At 49.7% G+C, this 15,480-nt stretch overlaps 1 protein-coding gene across 2 annotated transcripts; it reads right to left on the minus strand.

Moving 5' to 3' along the window:
• Window positions 1–822: 822 nt before the first annotated feature.
• Window positions 823–15,383, minus strand: TXLNA (taxilin alpha). Of its 2 annotated transcripts, none has more exons than XM_074976480.1 (11): window positions 15,200–15,383; window positions 12,941–13,182; window positions 11,258–11,596; window positions 9,568–9,659; window positions 7,355–7,525; window positions 6,322–6,516; window positions 5,654–5,773; window positions 5,264–5,338; window positions 4,560–4,652; window positions 3,878–3,973; window positions 823–3,374 (listed from the first exon to the last, which is right to left on the minus strand). In XM_074976480.1, exons 2-11 carry the CDS (start codon window positions 13,146–13,148, stop codon window positions 3,057–3,059), a joined length of 1,707 nt encoding a protein of 568 aa, XP_074832581.1. In that variant the 5' UTR covers window positions 13,149–13,182; window positions 15,200–15,383; the 3' UTR covers window positions 823–3,056. The 2 variants fall into 2 exon arrangements, with proteins under 2 accessions (XP_074832581.1, XP_074832582.1); XM_074976481.1 differs by lacking the exon at window positions 15,200–15,383 and adding an exon at window positions 14,567–14,825.
• Between the last annotated feature and the right edge of the window lie 97 nt (window positions 15,384–15,480).

The following is a 15,480-nucleotide window of genomic DNA, read 5'->3' on the forward strand; positions in this document are numbered from 1 at the left end:
CCCCACCACTTTGTAAAATCCAAGCTCATCTGTAATGAGCCACCTCTACCATGGCCAAATCAAAACCATAGCCCAGTGCCACTCAGGTTCCAGGGCACCAAGGAAAAGAGATTGATGAGGAGGAACAAGACCCTTTGCCAATGTCTGGCAAGTGAGGAACAAAGGATCAGGCCTCAGGTAAAGCACTCAGCTCCATTAAGGCTGCTTGAGGCATACAGGCTAAGGCCATGTCTACACTATGGTTGTAACAGCACTGAATCAGCAACTCATTCCTAGTGTAGACGCAGCTTAAACTGGCACAACGGCACTTCTGCTGATATGGCTTATTCCAGCTGCCTCAAGCCAGAGAAAACTAAAAATCACATTTTAGTGGTTTTGCTTCACTTATACTAATGGCTTCACTTGGCACAGCTCTGCCTCTCAGTGATCATTCCTCTTCATGTCCCAGACTGACCAAGCTCTGCTGGCCAAATGAAGTCTGCTGTGCAGACAGAATCAGAAGGGTCTTGCTAAAACACTGAACTGGCTCCCACCTCTTAGACGCTTTTTCCTAACACACAAGGTCCCTGTTATGGTGGATGGGGGAGCCCCGCAAGCAGCTCTATGGGACTGGTGACATGCTGGCATCCAAGCACTGACCCTCCATATGAGCAGCATTTCCTGCCCTCTCTGGTTACTTGCAAACAATCTATGAATGCTCCCTGGTGGAAGCAGCATATAATTAGGATAAAGAAAAATGACATCTTTGGCTACAGAAAGGTACAGAAAACTTGACTCGCTCTGTACAGTGTGGGGGAAAAGAAGTACAGACACACCATCATGTAATTTATGTGCACGTCTATTGGATATGAAGATACATACAATAGATCCCCGATACAGGTTATCTGTACCAGCGTAAAAAGAGTTTGTGGATTTCTAAACAGCGGGAGCAGAGGAAAGTCTGGATACAGGCTGCAGCCCATCATCTTATTTAACCTGCCAAAAAACTAGATGTGGTCCCATCAAGTCAAATACATTCTCTTGCTCAGGAAGTCCCAGTTTACACTGAGAGGCAGAGAGACTTCTCTGAGCTGACAGTAGTGACAATTAAAGCAAGGGGGCCAGAAGACAAAACCAAAGCCAGGTTCCATGGAGTGTGTTCCACTGACTTTAGGTAAGACCCAGTCTGAATCAGCAGGGCTAAGATCTCCTGCTCTGTTAAGACCAGAAAGACTCCAACTTAAGTCTTTAGTGGACACAGGACCTAATACATTAATCAGAAACATTACACTGGTTCAACACCATTTGAACTCAGGACCAGTGTACAGTGGGCACCTTCCACTAGCTGATCCCCAAATCAGCAATGGGGATGGTTTACAAGGGTCCTGTGCAGCTGTGGAGAGAGAAGCTGCTAAAACTGCAGTATTGCGAGAAGAGAAATAGTGGGAAATTAAAAATAAAGTTCCCCAAATGGATCCAGTCCAAGAAAGGTAACACAATGGAGCGCAATGGAAATTTACTTGAGCTGATCAAGTTTGGTTTTAAGAAAAAGAGTGCAGAAAATAACACACTGGGAACTGATGTGTTTCAAAATTAGCAGAGGACTGCCCTTCCTTAAACAGGCAGGTTTATGTGACAGTCGAGGCATCTAGAGAAACGTGAGGGCCAATCCCAGGAGTCCTCGCGCAGGCAAGACTCCCAAGCTGAAGTCAATGAGTTTTACCCACCTGAAGACCCGTTAAAAGCAGCACATTCCCCATCTCGTGGAACTGACAGGGTGGACAATCGTGTACGGCTCTTGCTCTGCTGAAGCTGAGCAAGCTTACCATGCCGACAGCTGTTAGTCTGACCACTGGGAAGATGGGCAGGTAGTTAAGCTACTGGAGAAGGGTACTTGTGAACAAGGTGCTGTTAATACAAATTCAAAAGGAGCTTGCCAAACCACTGCAACAGCAGCACCTCCCACCCAGCAGCATATCCATGGAGACATGGCTTCCTTCTCAAGGGCTCAGCCTAGCCCAGGTTCCTAATGGGCCCAACTCTCCAGCCAAGGAAAAAGCTGAGGTTTTGTCTTTATGGAACCATTGCTTTGTAACCACCTACCATGGGGCAGCACAGAGGCCCTTCCTCTAGGGAAAGCAATCTAGACAGTAACATGAAGGACCTCCTCTCGCCCTCACAGTATTAATGTGCAAACAAAGTAGGAAGTAGACCTTTGGATTAACTCTTAAATACACTTGTGCATGTGTGCGTATAGTGTTGAGGCAACTGTGAATTATAAGGCTACTGAGACATCAGCAGGTTCTGGGAACAAGGCCCAGAGGGACGCCCACTAGAGGGGCGTTCTGATGCGACCAAGACCCACGCTGTTTCTCCATTTCCTTTTGCTTCCATACAATACATGGCTTGAATGACAAAGAAAAAACAGCCGCTTCCCTCCTTCTTTATGGGAAAGAGGAAGCTGCTAACCAGGAAAAATAAGCTAGCACGCCCCAGTGCCATGACCCTGCTAGCAGCTGGCCCATAGCCACCCAAGGAGCCCTCCAGGCTGGGAAATGCTTCAAATTCTGCCCACTTCCACTCTCTGCTTTGAAGTCCTGTTGAGCACAACACAGCTGCAGACTGCGCTAGTGACATTTCCAGTTGTGTGGATGCTATGAGCTGGCAGGAGGGACTGGAGACAGGTCACTCATTTGCTCTCCTGAGCTGAGCTAGCTTTTAAAAGGGCATCACAGCCAACCATTAACAAGTTCGTTTAGCAAAACGGCCAATTAGTTGAAAAATCTGTGCATTAGATATCCACACACACGCAGGGAAGTGGGTCCATCTAGTTTATATATATCCATATATAAAAGTGTATGTTGCCCTGCACATCATTTTATATATCATATATATATGTATATATATATTAAAAAAATCTGCAAAAGCCTAAACTGGAAAATCTCAAAGCCCCCAGTCCTGGGACTGAGAAAAGGACATGAGATCAGTCTGTTGAACCATTCATGTGTTACCATTCCTTCCCTGCCTGCTGATCAAAGGGCTTACTCAGCACAGCAAGAGCATTCCTCAGTCCCAGCCTAACCCAAAGCTCCTATGCTCAATTCTCCAGGGTTCTCTGCAGGATCTGTGCAGTTCATCGGCTTTGCTGAACGAAGACAATCTTCCCCAGGGCACTGCTGTGCTACAGCGCCCCCTAGTGCCAGCTCACCAGCACTGTCTCGAGATGGGTCCTTTAGGGGTTCTAGCAGGTCTGTCTCAGCCTGCGGCGTATGGGCACACAGATCCTGCACCTTCTTGTTCAGGTCATTACGCTCTGTCTGAAGAGCTCGGCACAGCTTCTCCAGGCGCTGGATTTTCACCTGAAGCCCCTCCAGCTCCTTGTCCCGAAGGGTTTTCTGCAAAGAGACAATGGTTCCTAAGCAGTGAAGACGAGGCGCCAATACAGGACCCAGGGAAAGAAACAAGCCAAGTTCACATGCCTCTGTGCAGATTTATCAGCAGGCAGGGATGGCCTTAACACTCAGAGATTCTCACCATCCACTTCACTCTACCTATTCCCAGGGGTAGGGAGTCACTGCCCATCTTGGGAGCACCTTCCCTATAAGCATCTCAGAATAATTAACAACCCTCACAATAAGTTTGGCGAGTCTCATCTCCTTTGTCTTAATTTGCCACCCGTACACTGAAGAGAAGGGCTACACCCAAAAAAAAAGTTATCACACAAAGCCGGGAACCAAATTCCTCCTATTTACTCCCAGTTCCCTCTTCTAACTGCTTTGATTGCTCTCTGATGCACTGGAGCCTTTGGCTGTTTGCCAGTCTCAGTACACACAATAAAATGCACAGCTGAACTAGATACCCGGCTTGGCACCACTGTGATGCCAAGGATGGGGCTTACCTCCTCGGCCATCTCCAACAGAGCTTTGTTGCTGCTCTCCCAGCGAGACCGGTACACGGTGGTCTCTTTCTCCAGCTTCTTGATCTTTTTTGTCATCTGCAGAAGTACAGTAACAAAGAGCGATACAGAGTGTTTGCAACTGGACAGTTTCTACAGTACCTTCGAGGGGGCATGGACATTCCCAGAGCAAGCAGACAGATGCCAGAGGGCCCAGGAGATTGCAGCTGCCCTTCTGCCTTGCCTCATCTCACCCACTGAGTTCACCCAGATGGAATACTGCCCAGGCCTCCCCAAGCCTCTTATACCGATGGACCAAGACACAACAAACCTAATTAGGAGATGGGGCTAAGACACTCCTACACCCAGCTCCAAACTCCCCTTAGCACTGGAAAGGCTCAGATCAAGGCTCTGCCTACCACTCACCCTAGATTAACCCTCCCACCCAACCCCCCTATTCTGACCCACAGCAAGGCTCCTGCTGCCACTGACTGCTGAACCTGACTGGTTTACTCCTCGGGAGCAAGTGGCTCCTGGAGGATTTCCACAGATGGTAAAAGTTGGGCTCCTGAGTTGCTGCTTCACCAGCTTGGAAGCCCATCGGGGACAGAGGCAGACCGTGGATCTAACACATCAGAGGAGCCCAGGCCAGGTCTCTGGCCAACATGAGTGACGGCCACCGTACCTTCTCCATCTCCTGTTTGAATGTAGTGAACACCTCACTGCTTTTGGAAAGCGTGTTCTGAAACTCCTCAAACTTCTCTGTGTAGAGGGCAAGCTGGGAAGAGAGGGAATCAGAGCTCAGCACCACATCCACAGTATTGCACAGCAGTCATCTCATTCTAGCCTCCCTTCCCCGTCCCTCCCAAGGACAGCGTCCAGCATGGAAGAGGCTGGATTTCCAAGAACAACTGGGTAGATTCATGGGATTCAAGCCCTTGTGATTCAGGGGAGCCCAAAGCTCTATGGTGTAACTCACAGCATCAACTGGCTATGCTCAGACTCCTGGACTGCAAAGCAGGGAATGATCTGGTTTTATTTTGGCCCATCCATGCACGTGCTGTGTGCCCTCAACTTCCACTGACTTCAGCACCTCAGGGGTCACACCACTATCCTGCGTGAAAGGATAACTTGCCCCAGCACTGAGAAAGATGCTGGTAAAACCAGGGCCTCTTCCTTTCTTCCAGGGAGCAGAGAAGTTAAAGGGCATAGGGAGGTCCCACCCTGCATTCTATCCCTTGGCCTTACACAGACCTGCCAAACTCTGAAATACAGCAGCCAACAAACTGGGGCAGGCCACCCCTGCCTTGTAGAGTAATGAGTTGCTTCACCTCTTTGCCGAATGAATGGAACCGTAAAAGCCAGACAACCTGAGCTGTGCCGTCTCACCTGCTGCTTGAGATGGGCCTCCTGCTGCTTCATCAGCTCACACATTCTCTGCGACTCCACGGCCTCTTTCAGCAGCTAAAAGAGAACGAGATGAGAAGGCTGCTCATGAACTGGACTCTAGTGAGAGGCACTGAGTACGGTTTGAGTCCATCCTGTCTCCAGAAGGGTCAGAATCAGGCACATCTGCAAGGCAGGAGCTTGGTATGAATCCAGTAATGGAGCACAACCAGCACTGCCGCTACAGAGGGTATTGGACCAAGATAGTCGGAACTGGCTGGGCAATTCCTCACCTCCCAACAGGCCAACTACACCTAGAAAACGTTAGCAGGGAGGCAAGAGCCAATAGGTTCAACAGGATTTGCTAAAATAGTTGCCAAGCTGGAAACTTACAAAATCCTTTTCCCGCTGGTGTCTCTCCTCTGCCTCCTTCAGCATCTCCTGGGCCTGCTGTAGCTTGGCATCTACCAGCTGCTGCTGCAAGTCCTTGTGTTTGAAGACCTTATCGATATGCTGCCAAGGGAAATACAGAGACAGTTATTAACATGCATCAGTGATTCCGCAGGAGGAAAAGGGGATATGACCCTGGAGGACACTTCTACTAGCCCCCCAGCAGCCCTGTGCGTGCTATATGGGGCACGCCCACTAGTTTACAACATCTGGGTTAGCAGAGGAAGGACACTAATGTTTTCAGTTCCAATAGCACAGGGATGCAGCAGTTTAGAGCACAAGGCTCCTTGATTCTAATCATCTGCCACTGACTCACTGCACGGGACACATCACTTCATCTCTCTATGCCTCAGTCTCCCCATCTTTAACAGAGCGATAAGGCTTATTGTGCAGGACTGGGGTGAATAGCTCTGTGCAGCCAACAGCACTGCAGTTAAGTGCTATCATATAAATGAGTATCACCCCAGCCTCCAAAAAGCCCTATCACCTGGACGGGTGTGGGTGAGGCGGGCAAGACCTCATGCCCTCAGCCAGCCCAGGCCCTAGGATTCCATCTGCTTTGGAAAGCCCCCACCCTTCCCCCACGAGTCCTCCTCCAATGGGCGCTGCACCTCCTCCCGCAGCTCATACTGCTCAATGAGTTTTTTCAGCCTCTCTGCCAGCTCCATGTTCTCCTGGCGCAGCTTGGAGTTCCGCTCGTTGTGCTGCTCCATCTGCAGCTGGATGTCGTTCAACGTCACCTGGAAATGGGACGTCACTTCCTTCCGTTTCTCCTCCTCCTCCCGTGCGCGCTGGACACCTTCCTCCTTTGGGACAAGAGGGAAAGGAACAAAGGGCCCCAGTCAATCCCCCATTCAATGGCCAGGGCACAGCTGGACCAGTTGACCTACAGAACAATTTACCCAGGTCAGCTTGCCCTCCTGGGCCCAGGTGGTATTATTTAGGCCAAACAGGAAATAGGTTTCGGTGGCTCCAGCACTCCATGCTCATGGGCACCACTGCAAGTTGGTGGGACCTTCCGCACTGTCTCCAATTAACCATCCATCCGTGACAAAGGGCAGCTGAGATGGACAGGTCAAATCAGCCCATCTCAGCTGTCCTGCAGCAGGTAGATTTAGTACCATGGAGTGAAATATAACACAGGGCTATACAGAAAGTGTGCCAGACTGATTTCAAATGTGGGGTAAGGCTGTGCGCCAGATACTGCCTTCTACCCAGGGTTCCCCAGCTATGAACACCCAAACAGTGCAACCGGTGCTCAGGCTCCCAGCTTTCCACATTAACAGAGTCTCTGTGTTGGACACTTGGCATTGGCTCTGCACGCCCCCTTCATCGGTGATGCTCTAGCCCACACAAAGCACCAGTTGCTCTAAACTGTCTGACAATGTCACTGGGCACACCACATCCCTAGTCTCTCGCTGTTTAGGCAAGTAAGCTGCAGTGCAAGGTTAGTGCACACCTGGCAGGCAGTACGCAATGCCCAGCACAACAGGACAGTGACTTCATTAGCACACTGGGTAACAATCCCAAGGGGACTTCTTTGATCCAACCCATCACACCACTGATCAACCCGGCCTGTTCTGTTGGTGCCTTTCTCTCAGGTTCAGAATCCCCCGCAGGGATGGGAAGCGAGGTGGATCTTGCCTTTAGGGTACGGTTGTGTCGCTGGAGCTCACGGCACAAACTCTCCAGCTTGCTGCGGGCCAGGATGGCCTTGCTATGTTCACTCCTCAGATGGTCCTTCTCCTGCACCAGCTGCGTCTGCTTCTTCTGAAGGATCTTCATCTGTTTCTGGGAATTCCTGTGCTCTTCCAGCTGGAGGAAAGGAGGGTGCAGGGGGGAGGGAGAGAGAAAGAGAGAGATGCAGCAAAGCAAACTAGGGGGAGGACTCCAGCTACAGCCCAGAGAGAGTGTTCTGGACTCAGGCGGAGAATGCTCTAGCCTCCAGAAGAATAACCACTTCAGTAATGAGGACTGGAGAAATCCATGGCTTATACAGTTCTCGCTGAGCATTGCACTCTTCCTAGAGCTGGCTCTAGCACTATATACTGTACTTGGCTTAAATGTGGGTGGGGTGTGGAATGCAGGGTTCTCTCAGTGGCCTGGATCTCAGCCTCCATCCCTGGACCCATCACTCTAGAGGAACCACTTTGGGAACCATTTGTTCCTCTGGATTCTGATGGACTTATTTCTGTGAGGATGGCTCTGAGTCAGGCTGTTCCACGTACAGCTAACTCTTATCCATGTGTTTCTTTCAGGTGTTACAATAGTTCTTATACTGTGGAAAGGGAGTGCCAGCTTGTGGTTGGTGCAGAGGAAACTGGGACTCAAGACTCCTGGATCACATTCACATCTGTGCCAGTCATAATGGGACAGTGATGGCCCCTCTCTGTGCCTCAGTTTACTCAACCCTAAAATGGTGACAAGGCTATCATCTGGTAAAGAAATTATGAGGCTTCTTGCATGGGACATGCTGTACACAGGCTAAGTATTAATCAGCCCTCATGAACTCCTTGACAGATGGGCCAGTATCGTTACCCACTATTCTAGCGTCTCAGATTCCAAGGCAGGAAGGGATAACTGCAATCATCTAGTCCAGGAATGGGCAAAATGCAGACCTGCAAGAGCCTCAGCTAGGCTCCCCGCCTGCCCTGCCCCTTTACCTCTAGCTCCCTTCTGCAACCAAACTCCCACGCAGATCCCACACCTCCTTTATTTATATCACAGAAGAGTGAGGCCCTGGCCACTTATCAAATTCTTGGAGTGGTCCCCCATTAAAAATTATTGCCCGCTCTGGTCTAGTCTGCCTGTCTGTATGGCCCAGGCCAGACAGCTTCTCCCAAAATAATTCCTAGAGCAGATCTATTAGAAAATCATCCCAGCTTGATTTAAAAATTATGAGTGATGGAGAATCCACCCTGACCCTAGGTAAATTCACCAGCTCTAGAGTTAAGGAAGCTGAAGGGGGTGTGCGTGTGAGGAAAAAGAGCCGTGCTCAAGGCCATATAGTGAATCAGCGTCAGAGCTGGAAGTACAATTGAGGAGCTCTTAGCCCCAAACTCCCACCACCAGACAGTGTTGTGTTTCTGAATAGTCATTCTCCTCTTTGGAGGATGGTGAGATGGGTACTCGCTTCCCCTGAGCCTCCTGATTTCAGTCCCAAGCACCACGTTCCCTGAACTACGTGTTGTCCTCTCTGAGCAAAGCATGTTGGGAAAATGGATCTGCCAGGATATATGCTATGATAAGGGTGACACTGAATACCTCACATGTCCTGTCCCAGGAGCACACCACAGCTAGGTTTGTTGCAGTTGAGCTCTTTCGCACTACCCTGGCTTGGTTTGCTCTCCCTTGTGCAGAGTGCGGTCCAAGTTAGCCAGTCCAGAAAGAACAGAGAGTCTTTAAAACAGCCGGAAACAGTACTGCTGACATTGACAGCAGGGTACAGCTCTGAAATCCATCCCACAATACCAATCTGTAGAGCCCTGCAAATATGCAGATCACCGTGGCTCATTTTTGGAGATACAGATGTGGATACAAATTTTATATCTGCACAGGCCTCTGCCAGTCTGCCCAAGGCAGTTCTAGACGTGTTTATGTCTCTGCTCAGCAGGAACTGCTAAATCATCACTAGAGAACTGGCTGAGCTTAAACTCTCCACTTGGGGTCCAGCTGCATTTTTGAACCAGAATGCCCAGGAAGTCATGTTTCATATGAAAATAACTGCAGTGTATGCGCAGGCTGTCCTCCTTAACAGGAACATCTGTCTCCTGTGCTGCCAAACAATTTTGATCCCTTGACAGCAAGAGACATTAGTCTCCTGCCCTAGAGCAGGAAGTGTATTGATAGGGACTGACCAGCTCAGCGTATTTCTTGCACAGTGCTGCCAGCTTCTCCTCTGGGGTGCTCAGTGTGTTAAGCGTCTGCATCAGCAAAGTGATCTCCTTGCCTGGAAGACAAAACACAAAGCAGAAACGCCAGTTTCACGTGGGGCTCCAGCTCAGAAGGCAAAGGGGAAGCACTGCTCCGGTGGAAATCATAAGCTGCTACATTCCCAGCTCCAAATACACATGAAACCACAACTAGAATCCTGATGCGCTTCCCCAACTCTCTGTATGAATCCGAGCCACCAGTGTAATTTGGGGTGGTTTCCTTGGGAGGATGGATTCCAGAGACCTGGCTTCAATTTTCTGCTCTGCCACTGACAACTTGTGAGACCTTAGGAAAATTTCTTAGGCCCAGGTTCAGTATGTAGGCACTGAACTCAATGATTTCAATGAAGTAGGTGCCTAAATAGATGTCTGCTAAGGCCTAATTTTTAAACTTAACCAAGACCCAAGGCCAAGCCCAAGAGTCAAGTTGTTTTCAAAAACTGACCCCGATGCTTCCCCTCCAGAACCTGCATCAGCACCACTGCCACCTCTGTCCAGGGAATGGCTCTGCTCCCCTCTGCCAGGAGGCCAGAGTGGCAGCAGCTGCATGTGTCCGAGTGCCTCAGCTCTTGTCATCTGCCAACCCATGCCATGCTGTGTGTGTGTGCTGCAAAGCAGCACTGCCTCCTCAGCACAACCAATCTGTAGCGCACACAGCGCAGCAAGGTGGTGACACACAGTACGCATAGGGCACATGGCCACCGGCACGCTGACCCCGGGAAAGAGGAATAGTGACCCAACCCCAATGCAGTTTGGCTGTTTTCCTACCTGATCCAGACCTGACCCATGTAGTCAAGTCCCAACTGGTTCCAGCCAGGCTGCAGGTCTCTATAGTTAGAACTAAGCCTCAGTCTCTGAGCCTTAGGTCCTCATCCACACAGGGGCACCATCAGAATATGGACATTAAATCAGTGAGACGCTAAGATATTACAGTAACGTGGGGGAAGTCAAATAAATACCTAAGTTGGATGGCTGGATAAGCACCTTGACAGAGGCAGCCCAGCCAGCCTGTGGCTCAGCCGGGAATAGGACTTGGGAGTCTCAGACTCACATGTCCGCATTTAACCATTAAACTACCCCAGCCCTTGGTAAACCCAGTGGAGGAAAGACGTTTAGTGCACTCTGTGTGCAGTTCCATGCCTGATTTGTAAATGCAATTACAACAGAGATGTAAATTAAACAGGCAGCTGCACGCTCATTTTGCTCTCCCAGTCTGGAGCTTCTCTGCTGCCAACTTACGCAGTTCAAAACAGAGCAATTTACTTTCTTACCCAAATGCAAGAACGACTGATGGCTTCTGTTGAATCAAACCTGCATCCTTGCCTTTCATTGACCACGTGTAAGAGAAGACAGCCCTCAGAAACTGTGCACTCGGCCTAACACAAAGCTGCACATGCCCTGCCCTGATCTGTGTGCACCTGGAATTCAGAGACTCCAGCAGTGCACAGGGTTGGTGTGTGCAAGGCATACAAAACCATATCACTTTTGAACACTGCTGTGCACTGCATGGCTAAGAAGATTATTTCACTGGCTTTAGCAGAGGGCAGTTAAATCACTATGCAAATGGAAGGCCCCCGGGGGAAATTCCCCACAGACCAAGGCTGGGAACCCCTACCAAGACCCTTGGCTTTTTTCTTCTCCTGGGCCCGTTTCTGATCACGCTCCCCACATTCATCACTGGCTCGGAACTCTTCAGTCCCCTTAGGGCCTTCTTTCTCTCCATTCATCTCAGGGCAGCCCGGCTCCTGCTCGCCATTCCTCGGGGATTCACTCCGGCACTTGTCTGCTTCATCTGGCTCTGCAGGCTCACTCTGCCCACCATCATCTCCTGGACTTTCCTGGCTGGCATCCACACAGTACGTGTTCAAGATGTCCTCTAGCTGCCTGCTCAGCTCTTCAGAGACATCACACATGGCAGGCTGGGAGGATTTTGTCTCCTCTGCCACAAAAGCAGCTATGGGAAACAGGAGAGAAGACAAATACATGACACTTTCTCTCACAGTTTTGCTCCTCTGCTCTAACCCCATATAAATAACCAGAGAGCTGCGGAAAGGCTCCCAACCAGGACCAGTAAACTGTCAGCAACATAGCCTCTCCCGTGGTACTGCAACTCCACTAGCTGCCCTGATAACGGAGCTGCATCACTTCTGGCAGCATTGCCTTTCATTCTAAGAAGCATGACCAGGCTCCCAACATTTAACAATAGCAAAACTCCAACTGAATTTTTTGGGAGCAAGCTCAATATGTGTTTTCCTTCATTGGAACAGCTTCCTAACATCCATTAGGACATCAGAAGGGGCATATTGGGTCCATCTAGTATGGTATCCTGGATTCCAACAACGGCCAGTACCAGCTGCCCCAGAGAGAATGAACAGAACAGGTAATTATCAAATGATCCATCCTCTGTTGCCCATTCCCAGCCCTGACAGAGTCGACGGACACCATCCCTGCCCATCCTGGCTAACAGCCATCAATGGACCTTTTTTAACCCTGTTGTAGTCTTGGCCATCACAATATCATCTGGCAAAGAGTTCCACTGGTTGATTGTGTGGTGTGTGAAGAAATGCTTTGTTTTGTTTGTTTTGCACCTGCTACCTATAAATTTCATTTGGTGACCCCTAGATCTTGCGTTATGAGAAAGTGTAACTAGCACCGCCTTGGCTATCGCTTCCTGGTTTAGGATCTAGCTTCACTCAGAGTCAAACTTTTTCCCTATGCACCACCCTGACAGCTGAGGTCAGTAGGGCCTCCTGCTGAGAATCTTTATTTGTTCTCTTGAGGATTGGCAGCAGTTGAAGTCAGACCAGTCACTGGGCAGATTCCACATTTGCTGGTTGTCAGTGTTGATGACAGGGTTCATTTCAACCAACTACTGACTTGCCTAGAAGGTTCCCCCCAACTGGAGAGTTATTTTTGTTATTTCTATAACACCAATAGCAGAGCAAATGCATAAGCTCAGGATGGTGCTGATGGAGAAGCTAATAAAAACAATTTGGTATTATTTTTGATGTTTCCATTCTAAGGTCCTAAAGGTTAGAGCAATGCGTGAACAGTAAATAAATCAAGATAGCCAGCTCAGAAACAGTGGTGGGTGCCTCTTCACCCCTTTGTATTCACCCTCCCCTATACAAGGTTACTATTCTGGACTTGTACACAGAAGACATTACATACACCTGAAACTCAGCATTCTGCTTTTAAAGACACAGGCTCCCCATATGAACATTTATTAAAACATCCACCCCAGAGAGAAAGCCACAGCCTCTCAGGCTTGGCCACTCAGCTCAAGGCTGAAACATACCCTCATTTTTATCCTGCTCCTCACTGGGTGGGCTCTCAGCATTTCCATCAGCAGCAGGTTCAGAGCTGCATGTCCTGGACTGGCTTGGGGACTCCCCAGCTTCAGGAAGTGCTGCCGCCTCAACCAAGTTGCCTTCTTCTAGCACAAGACTGTTGTTCATTTTAGCAGGCAGCAGGGCAGCTTTGGTCTCCCCACCTTGGTTCTTCATCAAGGCTTTTCTTTCCCCTCTGTCTCAATAAACTCTGGTGAAAGAGAAATATCATCTGAATTTAGTTTCAAGAAATGATGATTCACAGGATTTTAGCAGAAGTCACCAACCTGCAACAGACTCATTGCTAGGTGAAATCAACAGGGATCCAAACATTCAGAACTGGGAGAACAAAGTTCTGGACTGAGCCTCTCCAAAAATTGTTTGTTGTAAGAATCGTATGCTGCCTCTTACTCAACAGCAGCTTGGTTAACCCCATTCTGTTGTTGGAATGAACACACATCCTTCCTCCCTCATCTCCAAGCTATCCCCCTCACCATAAACGGCTCCATGTCAGGATAATTGTTCCCACCAGCTAAGGGAGACTGGAGACAGCCAAGTCAGTAACTCCCAAAACAGCAGAATAAATGGTTCTCACTTCTGTATTCTGCAGACTACAGCCGTTGGTATACCCAAGTCCCCACCCTTCACTTAATGTTTTGCTCTCATAAGCCATCAGGAAATGGGTTCCATGGATCACAGCATTAGCCTACAGCAAGGGTGAGCAATCTTTTTACATTGAGCCCCACTTTTTATCCCTGCAATTAGAAGCCTGCCCCTGCAACTTGTCTAATGTAATCTAAACAGATGGAAATTTTGGTTATGTTCATATGAAAAAAAAAAAGCTTTTAGCACATGTAAGAAAACAAGTATGGAGAATGTAAAAACTTCATTAATCAATATATAAATGTGAATACACATACATTGTCTGCCCCCCACTTTGGTCACCCCGGCCTAGAGAGGGCCCCATGCAGAGCGACACGAGAACTTCCCTCTCTAGTGTTAAATGCATTTCCTTTACGAAGCACACAGAATCTCCTAACTCAAGAGTGATGGAGTGAAGCCAAAATCTTGAATCAGGACTTTGAAGACAGAAAAGGGGCAGACATCTTTTACAACACCAAGTGCATTTGGCAAGAGGAAAAACCTGCTATTTTCAGGAAGAGCTGGTGGTCAGCAACAAAAAGATTTATCAACAGCTCCATGAAATGGAACTAATACACGCAGACCAAATTTCAGCTTCTTTCCATTTTCATGCCCCTTCAGGGATACACTCCCTCTCATTCTTCCACCTTCAATCACCCATTCGCTACTCAAATGATAGAAAAAGCAAAGACTGCAGACAACTCTGCAGTCTCCCATTTCGGAGACACTTATAATTATGAAATATGGACAGCTTATCTGTCTCTGGACAACTAGGATCTCACACAGATTATTTAACAAGAGAAAAAACACTGTCCGAAATTTGGGCATAGCAACACACAAGTAAAGTCTATGCTTCTTCTTAGCGGATAACCCAGGACACATCCAGCTTTGTGAAACCAGGGGAGGAAGAAAGGGGGGCCAAGGCAAGCATGTACCCAGGCACCAAGATGTACCTATCTCTCACATGCAGGACCAGCAGCACTGAGTTCCCATGCTGTCACAGCCCTTTTTTCATCTCGTGCTCACAAATGGTCCATCTTTCTATGGCACCCCATGTACTCTACGCATTACTACACAACCCAATGTGCCTGCTAGTGCCACAACCAGCTCTACAGCACCCACAGGCTTCACTGACACAGCATCCTCTGCAAACACCTTCTGCCAGCCCCCAGAGCTATGCACTATAGTGCATGCCTATCCCAAGAGACCTTAGGCAACCCTGCTTCCCCACACCACCCTACCCTCACCCGCAAATCCCACAGCACCAAGCCCTACTTTACTGCCTGATGCTACCCACCCACCCCACCCAACCCCAGCTGCCCTAGTTCACCCTGCCCCCCTCACACCCTCATGCCACCCCCACTTCCCCCACCAGCCCCCCATGCCCCACTCTCCCAAATGCCACCCCCTCATCCCCCACCAGCCCCTCCCCCACACCCCACTCACCCGCATGCAGCCCCCTGTTCCCACACTAACCCCTCCCCCACGCCCTGGTCCTCACAGACCCCATCCCCCCACACAAGCTCCCTCTGCCCCGAAAGCCGCCGGCAGGGACGTCACCCCGACACGACAGTGACGTCACTCACATATATCGTGACGTCGCTGCCGAGAAGCTTGACGTGACCGCCCTCGCCTCAGCCAATCAGTCGCGGCAGTCCAACAGATTGGCGAGCCCCCTACACACAGTCCCCCGCTCCTGCTCAGCGCCCGGCGGCCCCGCTCCCCTGCCGCGGAGCTCTGGGATGGGACAAGTGGCCGCAGTCTCCAGCCTCTCCGGGCCTCTGAGCAGGTGCAGAGAGCGCACGCGCCGTCAGCCGCCGGGCCCGCCAGCCAATCCGCGAGCAAGGCGGCGCGGGGCCTGCCGGGA

This window comes from Carettochelys insculpta, chromosome 24 (assembly GCF_033958435.1).
Source record: "Carettochelys insculpta isolate YL-2023 chromosome 24, ASM3395843v1, whole genome shotgun sequence".
Lineage (NCBI taxonomy): Eukaryota > Metazoa > Chordata > Testudines > Carettochelyidae > Carettochelys > Carettochelys insculpta.